Source organism: Phacochoerus africanus, chromosome 6 (genome assembly GCF_016906955.1).
Source record: "Phacochoerus africanus isolate WHEZ1 chromosome 6, ROS_Pafr_v1, whole genome shotgun sequence".
Lineage (NCBI taxonomy): Eukaryota > Metazoa > Chordata > Mammalia > Artiodactyla > Suidae > Phacochoerus > Phacochoerus africanus.
Genome location: NC_062549.1, coordinates 34562976 through 34580077, shown reverse-complemented (window position 1 = coordinate 34580077; position 17102 = coordinate 34562976). Strand labels below are relative to the sequence as shown.

The 17102-nt window shown below is 37.5% G+C and overlaps 1 protein-coding gene across 8 annotated transcripts in view; it reads right to left on the bottom strand.

Annotated features, from left to right (window-relative positions):
- UBR5 (ubiquitin protein ligase E3 component n-recognin 5) overlaps positions 1 to 17102 on the bottom strand; it is a 149118-nt gene that overhangs the window by 81920 nt on the left and 50096 nt on the right. For 6 of the 8 annotated variants that reach the window (XR_007135418.1, XM_047783493.1, XM_047783496.1 and 3 more), the window contains 4 exons: positions 4873 to 5062; positions 4516 to 4675; positions 3783 to 3932; positions 1339 to 1550 (listed from right to left, as the gene is read on the bottom strand). Coding sequence is in view for 7 of the 8 variants with exons in the window: in XM_047783493.1 (XP_047639449.1) it covers positions 1339 to 1550; positions 3783 to 3932; positions 4516 to 4675; positions 4873 to 5062 (712 nt within the window). In the remaining variant the exon portion in view is untranslated. The remainder of the gene's footprint in view (positions 1 to 1338; positions 1551 to 3782; positions 3933 to 4515; positions 4676 to 4872; positions 5063 to 17102) is intronic. The other 2 variants (XM_047783494.1, XM_047783495.1) reach the window with 1 other exon arrangement.

Genomic DNA, 17102 nt, shown 5'->3' with positions numbered 1-17102 from the left:
GTGCTGATACGATGAAAACAAGATTCATGAGTCCTCTATTACTTCCTGCCAATATGAAGTAGACACAGACCTAAAATGATCCAGGCACGAGAAACAGGAAACAAAGAACAATGTATGGGGGGGGGGGGGGAAGGAAAAAGAAAAAAGCCCAATGGTTTAAATTACCTTCTACCATATGAAGTAAAAGCAGAAACTGGAACACTTCTAGTTTTATGGAAATAAGTAAGAGAATGCAATTCAGGGAAAGTTTGTCAGCTGCCAAAGAAAACAGAATAACCTTTTGCTTACAAAGAGACTGATTAAAATTCATGTTCCTTCTTGCATTCAAGCTTTCCACATGAGCTGAATGCAAAGGAAAATAAATGAACTACATCAAGATTCACAATAACTATGAAAAATAAACAAATTCAGAAAGTTAAATAATACTTTTCCTTTAATACCCCAAATTCAACATCAAAGACAGACAAGAAATCCACATCAAAATCTCCTTATCTGCTAAAGATAACTTCAAGTGCTTATCTTCTTTCACTTCTACTTAAGAAAATTTCCTATCTAGCTAGCTCTGGAAATAAGAAACAAGCACTTCAGAAACAGGTGGAAAACATGGCTTCCTATAGGAGCCTTTGAACATGAATTACCAGTCACTTAAGACAATGAAACCTACCACCATCAAAAGGATGATCAACTCTGTTTCACTTGCAGCAGCGATGGATTTTTAAAGATTCAAATCAACTTAAATCCTGGATGCTTTCTAGAAGCCAGTCATTGTGCTACTCCTCAGGATGCAAAGCGTAACTCCCTAGTCCATTCCTCTTGAGCCTGCTTTGTCTCCCATGGCTTTTAGAGCAAAGGCCCTGTCAGAATTCAATGCCATCAAACGGGAAAGCTAACTAATCAAAGAAACACAGATTCCTAATCTTGCCCTGACATGCATGCTTATAGCAGTGATCAGAAATTTGCCCTGCAGAAACTGGGGTCCGCTTGACATTATAAAACAAATTTCCTATCAATAAATATACCATCAGTTACCAGAGCAATTATCACCAGAAAAGAAATGGCAACGTGTTACCTGGAACTACTACGTGGATTTCTCTGATATACTTCATCAAACAGAAAAAGAAACAGCACCACTGAACACTTTAAAATGACTCCTTTACTGTCATATAAAGATGATCTACTTTTATTTTAAAACAAAATAAAAATATCAGTTTATCTCTGCATTTTAAATGATAGTACAGAAACCTTTTTTTTTTTTTTTTTTTTTTTTTGGCAGGAGGGGCTGCACCAGGAATCCATTTAAAACGAAAATGCTGGGATTTTTTTTTTTTTTTCAAATACCTTATCAGGCCACCACTGTAAATCTTCTCCTAGAGATACTGGACTTTGAACAGGTGTATTCTTCTTATCCAAGTTTGGCTCTCCTTCCTTGCTGGTAGAGCCCCTCTCATTATCAAATGAGGCTCCATCAAGCCACCTTCGTTCACGTAAACGTAAAACGGATTCACGTTCACGCAACAGCTCAGAGTCTCTCTCTAAGGGAAGAAGGAGAACTGGTATGCAATTGGGTCACACCAGTGGGATAAAAGTAAGCCACTCTCTAGTAAAGACCCTTCAGGATGCAACTAACAGCAGTTTATCCACTCACAAGAATTAATGTAAATGTGTATCTAGTAAGCCTGACATGCAACATCCCAAACATTAACTCTTCCAAGTGAATGTATGAAAATTATAAACTGGTATTTTTAAGCACCATGTAGAGGCAGACTTCTGAACTCCAACAACATGCTTTTAGAGCAGAACCGCTTTATTTTAAACTGGATTTGGGATTTGGAGTTTTAAATTTTTGGCTCTCATTAAAAACACTCACCATAACATTTTTTACCTATTAGAAAATATGCATAAATTAAAATTTCAAAACATTAGATATATATAGATACCAAAAAATGAGTATTTGTTGGAAAGTGTACACATGTAAGAAAAAAAACCTGAAAAGGATAAAATATAAATCCACTAACATTAACTACAAAACTTTTGATAAAACAAGTCTTTGCTTAGGAGTAATTTTATAGGCTGGATTTTTACAGTTACGTCTCATTTAAGATTTTTTGAGGAACTAGAATTTTTTTTTTAAGACTCCTTATAGAAAGATTATTTTTAAAAATGTTTCCCCGGAGTTCCCATCATGGCACAACAGAAACGAATCCGACCATGAACCATGAGGTTTTGGGTTCAATCTCTGGTGTCACTCAGTGCGTTATGGATCTGGCATTGCCATAAGCTGTGGTGTAGGTTGCAGACATGGCTCAGACCCTGGGTGGCTATGGCTGTGGTGTAGGCCAGCAGCTGTAGCTCTGACTGGACCCCTAGCCTGGGAACCTCCATACGCTACAAGTGTGGCCCTAAAAAAAGCTCCCCCTAGAACTGGCCTACAAACTTCTAAAACCAGGTTTCTTTTTTTTCTTCAGTTTACTCACACATTACTTTCTAATAAAGGTAATCACAATAAACTTTCCAAGACTCAAATAGTACAGATTAAAAATAACAATTGAGCCACATAAAGAATGCCATCCATGCAGGTCAAACATGGTCAAGTACCAGCAACTTCATATGGGTCAAACTAAAAGTGATGAAATTTAAAAGGAGTTATTTGTGTTAAATATTAAATATTTGAAATGTAATACTTGATGCATTTAAAGCAGTAAAATATGCGCTTAATTTTTTAAGCTATTACATAAAAGGTTCAGTATATTAAAGGGTCAGCATAGGTCTGTTATTTTAAAATTACTTTCAAGTACTAGGTATTTGTAGTAAGGTCTATATATAACATGGCATCTTTTCGCATTTACTAATGGCAAGTAAATAATACAGGTGATTCTTGCTCATTATTTGAATACAGCAGTTTTACATTCTGGAAAGTAAAAATGCTGACCTAAAAAGTTAAAATGCAAGCTAAATCTACATCAACATCTACAGTGAAAGGCTTATACTTGTACGATTTCAAAATCTTCTTTCCCTACTACACACTATATACCTTTTAAAGATGTCAAACTTTTGATAATATCATTTTAATAAGTTAATAAGCATTTCTGTATGTTTATCACTGATCAAGCTCTTTCTATGTTTTTTCATATTTTACTCTCCCATCTAACCAAGATTTAAAATAAACAAAATAATCATTTTAATCAAACTAAAAAGACTTTTCTGAATGCTGCATGTCACTGTAAAGTAGAAATTCTGCTTTTAGTTCAGAATCCATATTACTATTTTAAAAATACACTTAGGGAGTTCCCACTGTGGTGCAGTGGATATGAATCTAACTAATATCCATGAGGATACAGATTCGACCCTTGGCCTTGCTCAATGGGTTAAGGATCCTGCATTGCCGTGAGCTGTGGTACAGCTTGCAGGCATGGCTTGGATCCTACATTGCTGTGGCTGTGGTGTAGGCCAGCAGCTGTAGCTTCGATTTGCTCCTTAGCCTGGGAACTTCCACATGCCATGGGTGCAGCCCTAAAAAGCAAAAAAAAAAAAAAAAAAATTAGACTTAGATAAGTCATAATCCTTCATATATATATTCCACAATATATATAAGATCATCTCTAAAGTTCTACTATGGCACCTCAAAATCAGAAAGAACTATTTTCATGCCAAAGCATCCAAAAACACTCATATATTACTTACAGTTTGTCTACTGTAATATTAAAAGTTCAAATACAATGAATTCTACCACTGCCTCTTCATATAGTCAGCCAATAATCACAAAAAAATAAATGCAAAATTACCTCGAGATGAGCCTAGCCTGGAAAGTGACGAACGACGAAAAGAAGGGTAACCAAAATAGCTAATGTCTTCAGAAAACATGGCATCTGCATCAATAATGACACTTGGGTGGGCAGAATGAATGTCAGCATCAAGAAGAGACATAAGGTCCTCTATAAACAGAAACAAATATAAATGATGCAGAAGTAGAGAAAGAATCTATAGACCACTGAAAAACCCCTGAAAATTAAAACGTTAAAATCAGGGACTGACGTAACCTGAGAAGAAAAGCAGTAACCACCTAGGAAATAAAGCTAAAGATTTTAAGAAACATCTATTGCATGACTGTTGCTTGGGCAACCTAAGAAATAATCATAAGAAAAAAGGATCACTAAGATTCTTGTGGCATCAGAAAAATAATACAGTCAAAATATAAATGCAGTTCAGTTATTACATATTTAGTAATAAGGGCGTCAAAAAATACAACATTCCAGAGACATCTGTCAGCCAATGACAAAGCCATGCACATACATCCACGTCTTTACTGGGACCAAACACAAGTCCACTGAGCAAAAACATTTCCCCATTTTCCCTTTAAAGGAATTTTGCAATCGAATCAAACACTACAATGAGAAATATCTACCGCCATGGAAAGAACAATCAGAAAATCCAAAGCACTTTAAATTTAACTCCATTTCCCAATCAAAAAACTCTCTCCCTTCAGAGATGAGAAAACCATGACAGCGATCCACCAACCTCCAGGCAAGTAAGATTCACTGGCTGTATCATCCCCATCATCTCCATCTTCATCGTCCCGGCTAAGTAAATTATTTACAGCAAGGTTTACATCGAGATTTGTTCGCTGAAGTTCTCGAATAATGACACTTCTGGATTTGCCTTGTAAAACGACTTGGGCCTGAAATCAAAAATAAAGAGGAATGCTATGCTAATTTTCTTTTTCATAATTTCTTTATCAAAATCAGCTTTCTAGGGTCCAAACGGAAGAGCAGTATTTCACAATTCACGACAGAAGTCATGACTTCAGCCCACTATATTCAGCCAAACCTCAGCCTGTCCTGCTGCTGCATGTTAAGTGTTCTACAAGATCCATACCTGTGAAATCAGCTCCTCTGGAATCACAGATGCTGGAATAACTGGCTGGGGTTGGCTGCCCAAAAGTCCAGACCCTCGATCCCGTCCAGTTCGAATTACTCGAGTCTGCCGGCGGGAATCTCGAGCTCCAGCTGACGATCGACCAGAGGATCCTCCTCCACTTCCCCCCACTCCAGAACTCCAGCGGCTTCTAAAGACAGAGTTTACAGAATGAGCATTTTAGACAGTCATTCTGAAAGATCACTTTGGGTCTCATTTTCATCCTCTTAAGCGAAGATGTGATAAAGCTATTGTTTCTAATTGACATAATATGTTATAGTAGCATCTTGACAGAATAAGATAATGGAACTGAGCTTTATGGTAACACTTCCAATTTTTTTTTAAGTGCTTCAGTATAAACTCACTTTGTAGAAAGATAAATGTCACACGTTTGCACCTTTTAAAATAATTTTTATTTTACTTATTTACTTTTCTCTTTTTTGTCTTTTTAGGGCCATATCCATGACATACAGAGATTCCCAGGCTCGGGGTCGAACCGGAGCTATAGCTGCAGCTGCAGGCCCTACACCACAGTCACAGCAATGCCAAGTCTGTAAGCCACTGAGTGATGCCAGGGATCAAACCCGCATCCTCATAGATACTAGTCAGGTTGGTTAACACTGAGCCACAACAGGAACTCCTAAAATAATTTTTAAAAGAACCACATACCAAGCATTTCTACTCACAAGCCTAAAATGAGTTACAGAACTCATCTCACCTTTGCATGAAAAACCTATCCCACATAACTACCACATAACTACTTTTCTGTAACAAAAAAAGTAAAATTCAGACATGTAAAGACACAACAAATAAATGGAAAGACACCCATGTTCACGGATCAGAAGACTTAATATTGTTAAGATGTCCACACTGCTCAAAGCAATCCACAGATTCATCACAATCCCTATCAAAATCCTAATGGATTTTGTTCCTCAAAGGACACAATCAAAGAGGAGGCAATCTACAGAACAGAAGAAAACATCTGCAGATTATATATCTAATAAGAGGTTACTATTCAAAATATATAAAGAGCTCCTACACTCAATAACATCAAATAACCTGATTTAAAAGGGGGCAAAAAATACGAACAGACATTTCTCCAAAGTTAATACACAAGTGACCAAATAAAGATCACTTATCTTGAGAGAAATGCAAATCAAAACTGCAATAATATATCACCTCACACCCAACAGAATGGCTACCATCAACGAAAAAAAAAAAAAAAGAAAAATTACAAATGTTGACAAGGATGAACAGAAATTGGAATCCATATGAACTGTTCTTTACATTGTAAAATAGTGCAATGCTATGAAAAACAGTACGAAGTTTCCTCAAAAATTAAAAACAGAACCACCATATATGACTCAGCAATCATACTTCTGGGTATCTATCCAAAGGAACTGAAAGCAGAGTCCCAAAGAGATATTTGCATACTCATGTTCACAGCAGCATTATTCACAAGAGCCAAGAGGAGGAAGCAACCTAAATATCCATCAAAGAATGAATGAATGAATGAACGCACAAAATGGGTATATACATATATTGTAATATTATTCAGCCTTAAAAAGGATGGAAATCCTGACACATGCTTCAAACACAGATGAACCCTGAATATGTTAAGTGAAATGAGCCATGACAAAAAGACAAATACTGCAGGACTCCAAATATACAATGCACAAATACACAATGTACCAACACACAATGACCTGAAGTAGTCAAACCCCCAGAAACAGAAAGTAAAACAGTGGTTGCCAGGGGCTAGGGAGAAGGGTAAAGGGAGCTGTTTATTAACGTTTCAGTTTTACAAGATGAAAAAGTTAAAGAGATCTCTTTCACAACAACATGAACATACTTAGTATTACTGAAATGTGCAGTTTAAACGGTTAAGCAGGTAAATTTTATGTTTTGACTCAAAAAAGTCATGGGTTATCAAAAAGCAATAGCCCAGAATATAGACTTTTCTTTTCAAGTTATTGCACTGTGACAATTATGTGATGGAAAATAATACAGGATCAGTGAAACATAAATATGTATTCAAATCAAAAATTAAATCAACACGTACTTGTAGTTCATGGTTTCTTATAAATTGTCAAAATGACTTAAGTCAAGTGGAACTTTATCTTTGTGGAAGTTTCGAATGGTCAAAAGCTAAATATATTATTTCAACTTGAAAACAGGAGGAAGTACACTAAAGAGTTTTAAAAAGATATAATTAGGGTGACTAGATATCCCAGCTTGCCCAAGATAATTCCAGTATAAGCAGCCTACCGTCTGAGCCTAATCATTAATTTCACTCCACAATGTCCCAGTTTGGATAATAAATTATATGACCAACATAAATATAAGTAATACTTGATATTTCCACCAGGAAATGCATACCATTTCTCCCTCCCCCATGCAAATAATGCTAGGAACCTGATCAGATATACTACTCTAATGCACATCTATTCCTGACAGACCTTACAGGTATCACAAACTCAGAACTCCATGAGGAGTAGACAGGTTACTTATTTATAAGTCAAGATAACAAGGAAGAGTGAAGAATATCTAAAACATTCAATTTCTTTTAAGAGCTGCTAGATTAATCCATCAAAACACCAACTGGTGCCAATTTGCCATCTCTGCTACACAAACCCTCCACTGAGGTTAACTGAAAGACAGAGATCAAAATATCTCAGGCTTGCCCATTAACCTGACTGCTACCATGGAGACTACCCTGTTCTTCTCTCACACACCTGCAGGGCAGGTGTCAGAATCTAAACAACCTACCAGCGTCCCTACCTCAACTGCTCAAACAGTCCTCTAACCAGCTTGCTACCTTGCTACCTAGACTAAGTACACACCAACAGAGGCTCGTCAGTGGTCATAAACACAAAAGGCAGTACTGGAATCCCCTTTTTATTTATAATTATGGTGAAGTATATAACTTTCAATACTAAGCTCAAAAATAATGTCAAAACCAGTTTCTATTATCTATACCTTGCTCATCAAATTACTCCTAAAATTTGACCCCATTATAAAATACTCAAGGTACACAAAAGTTACCCAGATCAACTGAGAAAAATCACACCCAGTATGGAATTAATCCAGACCTTGCAACCTTAAAGCCCATGGGTCAAGTCTTGTCCATACACCTTGTTCATTGGTTGGTTTGTTAAAAAAAAAAAAAATACAGCATCAAAAACAAGAAAAATCTGAGAAACTGTCACAGTCAAGAGATGCATAAGAAGGAATGATGACTATATGTACTGCAGTATAAGGATCTTAAAAAAATAAGGGAATATGAACAGCCTTGGCCTTCAGCTGATAATAATTTATCAATATGCATTAATTTTAAAAATGCACCATGCTAATATTACATGCAAATAGTGAACAACTAGGTATGAAGTATATAGGAGTTCTCAGTACTATCTTTGTAATTCTTTTGTTATCTAAAACTGTTCTAGGGAGTTCCCACTGTGGTACCATGTGTTTAGGACCTGACTGCAGCATCTCAGGTCTCTGCAGAGATGTGGGTTCAAGCCCCAGCTCCAGCACAGTAGGTTGAGGCCCTGGTGTTGCCACAGCTGCATAGGTTGCAGCTGCAGCTCAGATTTATCCCTGGCCTGGGAACTTCCATGTGCCACAGGTGTGACCAAAAAAAGAAAAAAAATTGTTCTAAAATACAAAGTTTTGGAGTTCCCATTACGGCGCAGCAGAAATGAATCCAACTAGGAACCTTGAGGTTGCGGGTTCGATCCCTGGCCTCGCTCAGGGGATTAAGGATCCGGCATTGCCATGAGCTGTGGTGTAGGTCGCAGACGAGGCTCGGATCTGGCATTGCTGTGGCTGTGGTATAGGCTGGCAGCTACAGCTCTGATTAGACCCCTAGCCTGGGAACCTCCATATGCCCTGGGTGCAGCCCTAAAATAGAAAAAAATAAATTAAATAAATACAAAGTTTATTTAAAGGAATATATACATGGACACATGCATACAAACATACTTACACATTAGGCTGGTATGTGTGTGCCTATGTATATGTGTGTATTTCTTTCCATGGAAACATTAATTAGTTCTAACATCGAAACCAGGAGATTTCACAGGAAAACCAGATTTGGAGCTTCTAAGATAAAAGGGGGCAACAATGGCCCTGTATTTTTCTACGGTAAGTAACATCAACTGATTAGCTGCCTCCTCTAAAAACAGGGCATCCACTTAGTTGGTCAGAGCCCTGTGACCTACCTACTGCCTTACCCACCTTTTCTGACTGGGGCCAGCTTCAGCTGTTTACAATTACAATGACCTGCTTGGCTTTTCCATTTCAAATCCTGTACTATTAGCTCAAATTAAACTCCAAAGGAAACACAGGAGCTCAAAATAACGAAAAGCCACCTAAACCTATCATCTATGAAAGCCAGTGATAAGAAAACAACAGAATAAAGAGACTTTAGATACTAACATTTCCATGTTAAACATCCTATTAAACACAAACTTTCTCTCTTCTAAGGTTGGTGTTCTTCCCTTAACCTGGTCAGAAAGGAGTTTAACAAAAACATCCAGATTATTGAAGTTTCTCCTAGGATAAATGTGAGGAATTATGAAACGGAAGAAAAGAAAAAAAAGAAAAAAAAAAACAGTGGCAGCTAGAAATCTTTAGAACATAAACTTGCCAATTAGTGAAAACACTAATTGGAAAAATACTACAAGTCCCAGAAGTTTGGGCTGCTATGCATTTCTAAGAATGATCAGTCAAAATAACCAATTCCCAAATATCCATGCTGATGGAAAAGAAAAAGAGCACCAACTACCCCACAATTTTCCAAATGCAGCTCTCAAATATAGAGACGCCTCACTCCCTGATTCCCAACAGCTCTCTGAACCTAAAGGGAGCAAGTCAGGACTCTGAAGGAAGGGGCTGGGTCGAAGGTCTGTGGGGATCGCCTCCTTCATGTATGACTGCATTTGGTAAATCTGCAGATAATAATCCCCTTTGGAGACTCAAGATCTGTCTGTCCTAGATTTTCTATTACATGTAATAAATTGAATTTTTCTTTAAAGCTTACCTTAACACAGAAAGAGGGGGAACTATACAACTCAAGGGAAAAAAATTTATTAGACAGGATAACATTTTTGACTCGAATTTCTTAATTTACAGAATAACCAATCACAATTTCACCATCACAAACAAAATTTTTCATAGAGACCAAGAGGAACAATGGGTAAGTATATACTTTGTGGACACCTGCAAGACCAAATAAAGGTAAACATATGGCTTAGCCAGTGGGCACCGTGACATTTTTCAAAACTGCAATTCATGAACCCAATGCTAAAACAGCTTACAGAGTCTGTTCTGAGGTGGGGAGGTGGGGGGGGGGGGGAAAACAGAAAAACATGATTCGATAAGGAGTACAAGCAAGGTTGAGTAAGGGGAACCCCCAAACTAATGATTCTCTCTGCATTTGAAAGTCTTAAAATTAGCCCTAATCTTCTACGGAGGTTTGACTTAAGCTCAAACATGCTTTATTATTACATTTGTTGCACATTTTATTAGCAGAGTCATTACAATCCCATTCCTTTCTTTCAGTCCTTTTTTCACACAGTCTATAACAATTATTTATATCCAAGTTTTACTTATGAAGAGAAGAGGACTTAAATCTAGGACAATTTGAGCAACACAGACAGTAATGGATTTTAAACCATAAAATAAATAACAACATTCACTGCAACACAGATGCAACTAGAGATTCTCACACTAAGTGAAACCAGAAAGAGAAAGACAAATACCATATGATACCACTTATATGTAGCATCTAAAATATGGCACAAATGAACCTATCTACAAAACAGAAACAGACTCATGGACATAGAGAACAGACTTGTGGCTGCCAAGGGGGAAAGGGGGGGGAGTGGGGAGGACTAGTAGATGCAAACTATTGCATTTAGAAAGGATAAACAACATCCTACTGTACAATACTAGGAACTAGAGCCAATCTCCTGGAATAGACCATGATGGAAAAAAATACAAAAAGAATGTAAATCTATGGATAACTGAATCATTTTGCTGTAGGACAGAAATTGGTACCACACTGTAAATCAACTATGCTCACAAAAAAAAAAATTTAATTAAAATAAAAAATAAAATGAAACACATTTCTCCCATTAAAAAAAAAATAGGAGATATACATAGTCATGATGTATCTGCCCACAAAATATTATTTATTACAAAGGGGAAAATAGCAACTTCATGGTTGAGAAGCCTGGCAAGCACTACCTTAACTAAGTGATCAGAGGTAACCATCACCAATAACGAGACATGTCAATATCATGAGCCTCCCCATATGATGCGCTGAGAAGGGCACATCATCACTTCTGTGGTATTCTTGCCAAAAAATGCATCACCTGCAATGCCAATTAAAATCCCAGCAAGATTTTGTGGATATTAACAAAGTGATTCTAAAATTTATAGGGAGAGGCAAAAGACCTAGAACAGCCAACACAACATTGAAGGAGAAGAACAAAGTTCTTCTGATACTCCCCAACTTCAAAACTTACGATAATGTGACTATAAAATAGCAGTAGTCAAGACATTGCATGATCAGGAGAACAAATAGATAAATAGATCAACGCAACAGAAAGAGCCCATAAACAGCCACCAAATAGTCAATTGATCCCTGACAAAAAAGCAAAGGTGGCCGACTCAACAGATGGTGCTGAAACAACTGTACATCCAAATAGGCACAGACATTATACTCTTCACAAAAATTAACTGAAAATAGGAGTTCCTGTCGTGGCTCAGTGGTTAATGAATCTGACTAGGAACCATGAAGTTGCGGGTTCGGTCCCTGCCCTTGCTCAGTGGGTTAAGGATCTGGCGTTGCCGTGACCTGTGGTGTAGGTCACAGTCGCAGCTCAGATCTGGCGTTGCTGTGGCTGTGGCATAGGCCGGCAGCTACAGCTCCGATTTGACCCCTGGCCTGGGAAGTTCCATATGCCGCAGGAGCAGCCCAAGAAATGGCAAAAAGACAAAAAAATACAAACAAACAAAAAATTAACTGAAAATGTATCACAGACCTAATGTAAAACGCAAAACCATAAAACTCCTAGAAGATAACACAGAGAAAATGTAGGTGACTCTGGGTTTGGCAATGACTTTTGAGATATTAAACCAAAGGCACAATGAAAGAAATAAAACTGATAAGTTGGACTTCATTAAAATTAAAAAACTTCAGCTCTGTAAAAGGCAATGTCTAGATAATAAAAAGATAAGCCACAGACAGAGAAAATATGAGCAGAAGAAATATCTCAAAAAGGAGAGCTACCCAAAATACACAAACAACCTGATGGAAAAATGGGTCAAAGACCTTAAAAAAGAAAAAAAAACAAACTCACCAAAAAAGATCCTCAGATGACAAATAAGCACATGAAAAGATGTTTCACATCATATGTCATCAGGCAAATGCAAATTAAAATGAGAAACCACTACACACCTGTCAGAATGGCCAAAATCCAGAACAACCACAACACCAAATGCTGGTGAGGATAAGGGGCAACAAAAACTCTCACTCACTGCCGTAGGAATGCAAAATGGTACAGCCACCTTGGAAAAAAGTTCGGCAATTTCGTATAAAACCAAACATATTCTTACCATATGATCCAGCTCCTTGGTATTTAATCCTAAGGAGTTGAAAACATCACATCCACAAAAAAAAAAAAAAAAGCACAAATATGTTTATAGTAGCTTTATTCACAATTGCTAAAACTTCGAAGCCACCAAGATGTCCTTGAGTAAGTGCACGGGTAAATAAATTGTGGTATATCTACATAACAGAATACTATTCAGTACTAAACAGACGCTGAGTTGGCAAGCCATGAAAAGACATGGAGGGACCTTAAATGCATACTCCCTAAGTTGAAGAAGCCAATCTCAGAACTCTCTTCAAGGCTCAGAGGTAGCGAACCTGACTAGTATCCATGAGGAAGGATGTGGGTTCAATCCCTGACTTGCTCAGTGGGTTAAATACCAGCATTGCCATGAGCTGTGGTGTAGGTCGCAGATGTGGCTTGGATGTGGTGTTGCTGTGGCTGCGGCGTACCTGGGAACTTCCATATGGCAAGCATGTGGCCCTTTAAAAAAAAAAAAGAAGAAGCCAGTCTGGAAAAGCCACATATTGTATGACTTCAACTATAGGATATTCTGGAAAAGACAAAACTATGGAGATGGTGGTTGCCAGGGGTTAGGAGGAAGGGAGTGATGTATAGGCAGAGCACGGAGGAGTTTTAGGAGAGTGAAACTACTTTACACGGTACTACAATGGAAGATGCATGTCATTATAATCGTACCCAAATCCACAGAAGGTACAACATCTAGAGTGAACTCTAACATCAACCATGGACTGTAGGTGATAACGTATTAATGTATTTTCATCAACTGTAACAAATGGACCACTCTGGGGTTGGGGGGGGGTCACTGATAACAGACTGAAAAATGGCCCCAGATTAAAGGAAACTACAGAAGCATGACAGCAAATGCAACATGGGATCCTGGACTGAAGCCTGGAGCAGAGAAACGGTATTCGTGGGACAGGAAGTGGAGTCAGAATACACTCTGCAGATTAAGCACTGATTCAGTATTTTTTCCTAGTTTGGATAACTGTAGTATGGCTACGTAAAATATTCCAATCTGGAGGAAGCTAGGTGAAACTTCACAACTTTTTAAAAGTCAAATTATAAACTGAAAAGTTAAATTTAAAAGTAAAGAGGCATGGCAGGTTAAAGATCTGGCACTGTCACTGCAGCAGCTCAGGCTGCTGCTGTGGCACAGGTTTCGATCCCTGCCCAAGAACTTTCACATGCTGGAGTTCCCGTCGTGGCTCAGTGGTTAATGAATCCAACTAGCAAACATGAGGTTTCAGGTTCGATCCCTGGCCTTGCTCAGTGGGTTAAGGATCCAGCATTGCCGTGAGCTGTGGTGTAGGTCGCAGACGCGGCTCAGATCCCGCGTTGCTGTGGCTGTAACGTAGGCCTGTGGCTACAGCTCTGATTCAACCCCTAGCCTGGGAACCTCCATATGCTGCGGGAGCAGCCCAAGAAATGGCAAAAAAAGAAAAAAAAAAAAGAACTTTCACATGCTGTGGGTGAGGCCAAAACAATTTTTTAAATTTTAAAATAAAGAGTACAGGATTAGGAACAAAGGCCACTATGTAAATGGATACACTAATACAGGGATCAGAAGCCTTTTTCTATAAAAAGTAGAACAGTAAATTATTTATTTAGGCTTTAAAGGCTAACTGGTCATGACAAATGATCTCTTCCACCTTAGCACAAAAGCAACCACAGACAGTAAGTAAAATATCAAGCATGGCTGTGTCTCAATAAAAACCGGAGGCACCAGATTCAGCCTACAGGCAGAAATTTGCCAACCCCTCAACCAAAAGAATTTTCAATCCCTAAAAAGGTGAAATTTAACATAGTATGACATAATAATTATTCTTTCTTAATATAATCCTACTTTTTGCAAGTTAAACAAAATGAAAATTTCATTTGTTAGTACATACCATGAATTCTTTATCATACAATGCTGTTATGTTATGCTAGTTGTGTACACAGAACCATTAAAAGGAGACACCTAACATTTTAATAAAGATCAGAGCTATGTTTTCCCTTAACAGTTCCAGCATAGAATGAGCTAAAGGATACACTCAACTAAATGATCTCCCTTTGATCTCAAATTATACTTAGTGTGAAAATAAAAAAAGAAAAATAGATTTAAAAAATTAAACAGTGCAGCATAAAAACCAAAGAGCAGACAAAGTAAGCACCTTGGGGTCTCAATTTCTTGATGTAACTGTACCCAGCAATTCAGAGTCGGAATAAAATGTTTAAAATCATCCTATTCTCCTTAATTATATTCTGAAACCATTTAAATCACTTCTAATAGTAATTCTCTGATCGGCCTTTGAACACATATGCTGACCTGACTGATTTGTTACTATCTAACCATATTTATTAAATAATGTCAGAAAATCTGGCTCTTCAAAAATCAAGGTATAAAATGAAAAAAACTGGAATTCCTGCTGTGGTACAGCAGGTTAAGGATCTAGCACTGCTGCAGCTGTGGCACAAGTGGCAGCTTTAGCTCAGATTCGATCACTGGCCCCAGGAACAAACTTTCATAATGCCATAAGTGTGGCCACAGAAAAAAACAATAAAATAAAGAAAATCATCTGGCTTGGAATTTGTATATGATTCCTTTAGAATTTGAATTCCTTTGGAATTTGAATATAATTCCTTTAGTATATGATTTCTTTGGAATTTGAATATGATTCATTTGTGATAAAATGAAAGCGCTGAGCAAAAATTTTACAAATAATTTAAAAGTAAAAATAAGGTACAAACTTCCAGTTATAAAATAAGTCATGAAGATATAATGGTGACGTCGTGGTGACAAGTTAATAGAAGTGTGATGCATATTTGAAAGTTGATAAGAGAGATCCTAGGAGTTCCTGTCGTGGCTCAGTGGTTAACGAATACAACTAGGAACCATGAGGTTGCGGGTTTGATCCCTGGCCTTGCTCAGTGCGTAAAGGATCCAGCGCTGCCGTGAGCTGTGGTGTAGGTTGCAGACACGGCTTGGATCCCGCGTTGCTGTGGCTCTGGCGTAGGCCGGTGGCTACAGCTCTGATTGGACCCCTAGCCTGGGACCCTCCATATGCTGCGAGAGCGGCCCAAGAAATGGCAAAAAGACCAAAAAAAAAAAAAAAAGAGAGAGATCCTAAAAGTCCTCATCACAAGAAAAAAAACTGTACAGAGTGCTGGTTATGGATGTTAACTACATGTACTGTGGTGATCATTTCACAACACAGCAGACTCGAACTATGTAGATCCACTTTATGTGAGGATATTTTTCAATAAATACACTGGAAAATTTTGGAGATCTGCAGTCATTTTTAAAAATTTACAAATGGGAGTTCCCGTCGTGGTGCAGCGAAAATGAATCTGACTAGGTTGTGGGTTTGATCCCTGGCTCTGCTCAGGGGGTTAAGGACCTGGCATTGCTATGAGCTGTGGTGTGGGTCGCAGATGTGGCTTGGATTCCAAATTGCTGTGGCTGTGGTGCAGGCCAGCAGCTGTAGCTCCAATTAAACCCCTAGCCTGGGAACCTCCATATGCCTCTGGTGCAGCCCTAAAAAAAAAAAAAAAAAAAAAAAAACAGAAAAACAAAAACTTACAAACGAACTATGTAAGCCTACAAATATCAAAAAAAAAGTATATTATGAATGCATAAAATATTTATAGTTATTAGCTTATGCTTACATAGGCATAAAGTGAGTGATATTTAATATAAAACGAATAAGGTGTTAGTTTTCTTACTGTTTTACAATTGTGCTTTCATAGAATTAACTACCATACAGTGTGCTTCCCTCTTAATTGGAGAAACTGGGTATCAGCCTATCATCTTTATTTTTTTAATGTAACAATGTTTCTAACACTGTATTATGAATAAGACTATAATACTATATGCCATAAAATCAGTTCATTCATTAGTGTATAGGTTAGGCTGCCATGAAGTAATCACACTGCTGTTTCTTCACTATCAATGCATGCACCGCTATACCTGTAAATAAATGTGAATTTCTTTTTAACGTCATCTTTTCATTTTTCATGTTGAGAGTTAGCAACACATATAATACCTACAGTTTTGTATCATATAGGATGATACTGATGTAAGTAATGGCAGACAATTCATCTTGTAAAGAGTCAATGTAAACTTATATACTGGCATCAATAAATACCACAGTGCTGTGTAAGTGCTTTCTCTCCGTGATTTTCTTAATAACATTTTGTTTTCTCTAGCTTATTATACGAATATAATATATACATGTATATACACATATAACACAAAATATGTAATAATCAATTGTTTACAGTAACAGTCAAGCTTCCAGTCAACAGAAGGCTATTAGTAGTTAAGTTTTGAGGGAATTAAAAATTATAAATGGACTGCAGGGGGTCAGTACCCCAAGCCCCAAGTTGTTCAAGGGTCAAATGTACCTACAAACATCAAATCGTTGTTGTACACTTGAAACTAATATATTATTGTCAAGCATACCACAGTAACTTTTTTAACTAAAAATAACTTCACTATAAAGACGGTAAAATTTAGTTACATAATAGTTTCAAGCCGCACTAAAAAACTACCAGATTTGGATA